This window comes from Glycine max, chromosome 11, assembly GCF_000004515.6.
Source record: "Glycine max cultivar Williams 82 chromosome 11, Glycine_max_v4.0, whole genome shotgun sequence".
NCBI classification, from domain to species: domain Eukaryota; kingdom Viridiplantae; phylum Streptophyta; class Magnoliopsida; order Fabales; family Fabaceae; genus Glycine; species Glycine max.
Window position 1 is genome coordinate 575,587 of NC_038247.2, and position 6,227 is coordinate 581,813.

A 6,227-nucleotide genomic window follows, 5' to 3' on the forward strand; every position below is an offset into this window, starting at 1 on the left:
TTAGTTCACTAATTTTTTTTTTAGATTTAATCTGATCCTCTAATTTTTTTAGGTTTAATTTGATTATCTAATTTCTTAAATTGATTCGATTGGATCCTTCACATTAAATTATAATAAATCATATTTTATGACAGTTTAAAACTATTACTAAATGATTTTAAATCATCAAAAAATACACATTTTTCAAAAAAAATCAATTTTTAAAATTAGAGAATCAAATTGAACCTAAATAATAAATTAGAGTAATAAAAAACTAATTTAACCTATATTTTAATTATACTTTTAATATTATAGAGGTGTGGCTTGCAAGGAATAATACTTTACTTTATTCAATACTTTTTAAAAAAATAAAAACAATACGAGAATATATAATTATTTTTTGATATTATTCCAACCTATAAGTTATTCTTAAATCAATTTAAGAACTGATAACTTTTATAAGACATACCAATGAATCGTATCTTAGTGTCAAAACACAAACCTACTCGTCAAATTATAAATTACTAGCATTTTTTTAATATTGTGCGGTTTCTCTAACCCTTGTCAAAAAAATATCACAGCACTTGACAGAAGCAAGCGTCAAGAGAACTGTGAAAAGAAAAAGGAAAGTTTGGACTAAATTTTGCAAAGAAAAATAAAATATATTCGTACTTGCCAAAGCTGTTGTTCTGTCTAGTGTCATGTAAATTGAAAGAGACCACAAAAAGAGCTATAAGTTGGTATATTGTGTGTCTTGTCTTCGGCCTCCTTAAAGAAAACATGAGTAACATCGATGACCATGAGTTGTGACTTGTGAGTTCATTCATATAATAATAAGAGATGTTAGAGGGGTATTGATACAAACAAGAATCTGGTGCATTTAGATTTGGACCACACTGACTTTGGTCCAAGTAAGAGGGCAGGGTGTGGGCCCAGGTCAAATTTCATTTTCACTTGGTGCTTTGGGCCCATGGGCCATGGGCCCTGGGCCCGGCCCTCTTCAGCCTCATCACGTGTGGTTGCTGTCCGCTAAAGGGGTGTCAGCAGGGTGAGGGGATACATTACATACTTTTCCTCTTCACCTAACTCCATCCATTGTCTGAATGTTTGGTTTCACCATAGATATTTCAAACGACAAAACTTAGATACTATACTATTATAGCTGTTTTTGGTGTTCTCACGCGGATTTGAACATAAAGAAAAGAACATACGGTGTTGTATGGTCCTTTGAATTCAAATAAAAATGTCAATGTGTTATTTAAACATAAGTTATGTCACTTCAAAAATATTTTAAGTAAAAGAAAAACCTATGAAATTTAAATATAAGTTACATCACTTTAAAATTAATTATGTCAAACATTTATCTAAACATAATATTTAATTTTGAGGGCATAAAAATAAAACGTACTCACTGAGAGAAAAAATGGCCTCATGGAAGGAGCCGAGAGATTTCAAGGAAAGAAAAATGAATATACAATCATGGTAGACTGTCTGTTTGAAAATAAAAAATTATTAGGTGCATATGATATATCAGGTTGAAAATATTTTGGTGTCACAGAATATATACCACTTCATTCAACTTTCCTTGTTCCCCAAAATTGTGTTTTCACTGTACTATTATTATCAGTTGTTTCTCAAAGTGATGCTTTCACTTTTCACCGTGAATACAACTAACTGTAACGACTACTTTCATAACATTTTTATATTTTTTTCTTCTTAATATAAATTTAGTTTCTACAATTTAGTATTTTTTAATTTTTGTTTTTGGAAAATTATTTTTTTTTTTACTCCTTAAGACAATTTAGATAATACTTAAAACAAACATAATTTATAAGAATTAAAAATAAAATAAAATTTACAAGAATAAAAAAATTTAAATTACAAAAACAAAAAATATATTTAAGTAAGCATAATTATGTTGAGAATGGACGGGAGTGGTTTGGCGAATGATGGTAATCATCAACTTCATCATGACACTTGGATCTTCAACGGTTTCAGCAATATCAATTTAAAAAGTGATTTCGTATTTTAAATGTATTCATAGTTAATTGCTAGCCTAATTAATTGAATCATGCACAGTCTTCATTTTTCATATCTTCGGTTTAGATTTTTTTTTCTTAATAAAACTAGTAGAAAAATTAATTAGAAATTAGAAAAATGAAAATTCGTAGTTGCAAATTAAAAAGAATAACTTATTCAATTATAAATATTTGATAAAATTAATTACTAAAAACTTATTTATGAAACAATCAAATAAGTTTTTCAATAAATAAAAATATTAAAAAACTAAATGAAATTTCTTTCCGAAATTATCCTTAAACTAATTTTCAAACATAATTTAATTTCCCCAATTTTTTTCCTGATGCCTTTCTCTTGAACAAATAGTGGATGGAAGGGGTGAAGAGTGATGATAATAATTAGAGAGAGGAGTAGATGAGGGTTGTAATAAAGGGAGAAGAAACCAAACCTACTCACTCAACTAAACTAAACTAAAGAAAAGAATAATAAAAAGGAGAAGATGGTTTAGAATTGGTTTGAGAAGAGAAGAGTGGGGGAGGAGAGATGAGTAAGTGGCCTTTCACAATATCTCAGTGGCAGGAACTGGAACATCAAGCTTTAATTTACAAATACATGGTGGCTGGTCTTCCTGTGCCTCCTGATCTAGTCATTCCCATTCAGAACAGCTTCCACTCCATTTCCCAAACCTTCTTGCACCATCCCTCTACCACCAGTGAGTTTCTCTAATTTTCAAACTCAACCACTGCACATTCTTTTGCCTTTGTTGTAGATGTAGACTATAGGTAAAGACTAGGATTGTGATGTCATTTTATGTACTCCCCAAACATTGCATTTGCATTTGCATATTGACCCCCTTTGTACCTAAAACACCTGCACTGAATTTGGGGTAGGCTAGGGGTACCTGACAACTCACCATTCCATATTTGGTAAACGTGCCTTTGCAGTTTGCAATTATATTCCGCATCTTTACTGAGAATTTTATATAGGAAATTGTTGAGAGGAACACAGATTTGTGATTGTTGATTGGTTATTTGGTCCCCCTTCTCTTCAGCTTTCTTTCTTTAATACTCAATGTACTATGCAGTTCTGTAGTTTTTCACCTATGCTATGCTTATGTATGTACTGCACATTTTGATAATGTCTTGTTTGTGACCTAGGGCTTGTCTAGATATTAGTGATAAAGTAGAGGTGGGAAACTAACTGTGCATGTAAATTTGCAGTGAGTTATTGTTCCTTCTATGGGAAGAAGGTGGACCCGGAGCCAGGACGATGCAGGAGGACTGATGGGAAAAAGTGGAGGTGCTCCAAGGAAGCCTACCCAGACTCCAAGTACTGTGAGCGACACATGCACCGTGGCCGCAACCGTTCAAGAAAGCCTGTGGAATCACAAACTATGACACAGTCATCATCCAATGTGTCATCATTGACTGTAACTGCTGGCAGCAGCACCAGTGCAACTGGAAATTTCCAGAACCTTTCCACCACAAATGCATATGGTAATCCCCAAGGGACTGCTTCTGGAACAGACCAAACCCACTATCACATGGATTCCATTCCCTATGGGATCCCAAGTAAAGAATACAGGTATGGACATTTTTATTTCACGTTATTTACTAGAATCATCTTGCTTGCCATATTTTAAGAAACTGCCTAGAGCCTATGCGTCTGCTTGTTATTGAGTTTCAAATTTCAATATTGTTATCTGAATTTGATGCAGTTCTTTGATTTCTATTCCATGTAGATGAATTTTTGTTATATAGATCATGATATGCTTAGTTTTTGTAATTTGGGCCCATATTATTGTCACTTTGTTTCCAGTAAGAAATATGTTTACCTGCTACACTTGATAATTCCAGGTAACCATTGGATGTCAGAATGGCAGCTTTTTCCTGTTTACTTCATTCTAATCACTGTTCTGGGCCCTGATGTCTTTGTGCAGCTTTTGAATTCTGTAGCGATTTATGAGAATGGTGGGGTTGTGTTTGACTTTGGTTATATTGTTGCATAGATCTCAACTCACTTGATTTTGTTGTTAGAATGACATTACTGCAGAAGTATCCGTTAAATTTTCTTTCAAACTTTGTCAAAAAACAGACAAAACTGTTAACTACCTGAATTCGCTTCATCTTCTGTCCAAAATTGTTTTGTGATGTTGAAGACACGAGTTATAGTTCTTTCCCTTAATCCTAAACTATTTTTGGTTTTTTGGTACAATTTATATTTTGTTCTATTTACTTGTCTCGGTGATTCTCCAACATATGAAGTAGGCAGAATATGGAAAGCCTCATGAATTGAAATTGCCAACAAACTACAAACTCCTCATTCGGTTTCTTGACTAAATTATGAGGGAGAAAGATGGTCATTTAATTGCCTTTTTTTCACTTCCATTAATTTATTCTTGAATTATGAAGTGCACTGTGAAACATCCTAGGATGCTAATTGCCTAATATGTCTTTCTGCAATATCTGTCATGTGGGGATAATGGGAAAGGTAGGTGCACTGATTTAATGTCCTACAGTTTTCTTTTTGTTAGAAAGGAAATGTTACGTTTTCCTTTATTCATTTGCAATCACTTTTGGTTGTGCTTCATGTGATTGCTGTCTATATAATTTCAAAAACAAATAATGATGCATATATATATATATATATATATATATATATATATATATATATATATATATATGTATGTATGTATTATAAAAGATAAAGATAAAGAATTGGCCCCTCCAAAGTATAGGATGCACCACCTTTGATAAGAAGATCTAGGTATTTGATTTTTCCAAATTCATACTAAGCTATCATATTGCTTTTACTTTATAAAATTTCAAACAGTTGATTTGTTGATTAATAATAATGGAAACTCTTTACTTTAGAGGATCCTAATCTTAATATAAGGGACAGTGTATAACACCCTATGCAGATCACATCTAGTCCTCTGAATTGAACTTTAATAGAATTGATCTTATAGAAGTATGGCGTCAGAATTAATACCATCTTGATGATGCAAATGCTTGAGGGTTCTCAGGCTAAAAAAAGGAAAGTTGGAATTGATGCTTAAGCTTTTAACTCTAGTGGAGTTTGTTATAGAGAGACTTTGAATTTAAGATGTCCTTGCACTCTGAGAAGTTTCAGCACCACTGCTTCCACCATATATGTTAGAAATTTGAATATATGCTCATTTTTTCTTCATTACATATTTGACTGCTACAAATCTGTTCAGTTAAAAAAAATGAAGTCTGAAATGCTTCAATTTTACTGAATAATACTAACTTTATTGGTGGCTCTGCACTAGTCCATTGCTCTTTTCTGTCTTTGGATCTGTTATTCTTGTGTTGTTGCCCCATTATCATCAATGTGAGTATTTGCTTCCACCATTCAATTTAATCATTTAGGAATCTTGTTCCACCAACATGATAAGTTTTGTTGTTTAAATAAACATGATTGCAGAATATTTTAGCAAGATCCTTATTTTTCTCCTACTGAATTGTGGGTAATCTTTATTTGAAACAAGCAGGTATTTTCAAGGATCTAAATCTGAGGAACATAGTTTCTTGTCCAAAACTTTAGGAAGCAACAGGGTTCTACACATGGAGCCACAGATGGACAACACTTTGATGCCAACCGGTGGAGTTGCCTCATTCTCTACATTGAGATCAAATAATAATTCCATGTTGCAGGGTGATTATCTGCAGCCTTCTTTCTTATCTAGTGAATATGCCTCGGCAGAAACTGTGAAGCAAGAGGGTCAGTCCCTTCGACCGTTCTTTGATGAATGGCCTAAAAGCAGGGACTCATGGTCTGGTCTGGAAGATGAGAGATCCAATCACACTCAACTCTCAATATCCATTCCTATGTCATCGTCAAATTTCTCTGCAACTAGCTCTCATTCCCCACATGGTGAGATTTAAATTGGGCCATGTTGAATGAAGCATTTACCAACCACCTGAATCCTGTAATTATATTGTTGTAGACAACTAAGAACCACCCCGTTGGGTTCTGAAAGGACCAAAGAGACCCTGCTTTGTTGTATTTTCTCTAGTTTAGACTCTAGCTCCCGGGTTTTGTGCACTTTCTGTTGAGCAAGTTGTCTACCACTGTGGAACTTCCTCTGGTGTGAGTGGATTTTAATAGAATCCATCAACTTTCTTGTTTTCCATCTAATGAACAAACAACAGTGTTTTGTCCTGATTTAATGGATGTTGAATGAAGTTTCTGGTTTTGTTCATGAA

General features: G+C 33.3%; 1 protein-coding gene across 1 annotated transcript; it reads left to right on the forward strand.

Moving 5' to 3' along the window:
- Positions 1-2,405: 2,405 nt before the first annotated feature.
- Positions 2,406-6,227, forward strand: GRF10 (growth-regulating factor). Its single transcript, XM_003537618.5, has 3 exons — positions 2,406-2,710; positions 3,219-3,582; positions 5,513-6,227. Exons 1-3 carry the CDS (start codon positions 2,542-2,544, stop codon positions 5,904-5,906), a joined length of 927 nt encoding a protein of 308 aa, XP_003537666.1. The 5' UTR covers positions 2,406-2,541; the 3' UTR covers positions 5,907-6,227.

Excerpts from the sequence above, each read along its gene's own strand:
- GRF10 (XM_003537618.5), top strand. The coding sequence starts at position 2,542 with ATGAGTAAGTGGCCTTTCACAATATCTCAGTGGCAGGAACTGGAACAT. Across the intron at positions 2,711-3,218 it reads GCACCATCCCTCTACCACCA|TGAGTTATTGTTCCTTCTAT; the intron begins GTGAGTTTCTCT and ends GTAAATTTGCAG. Across the intron at positions 3,583-5,512 it reads ATCCCAAGTAAAGAATACAG|GTATTTTCAAGGATCTAAAT; the intron begins GTATGGACATTT and ends TGAAACAAGCAG.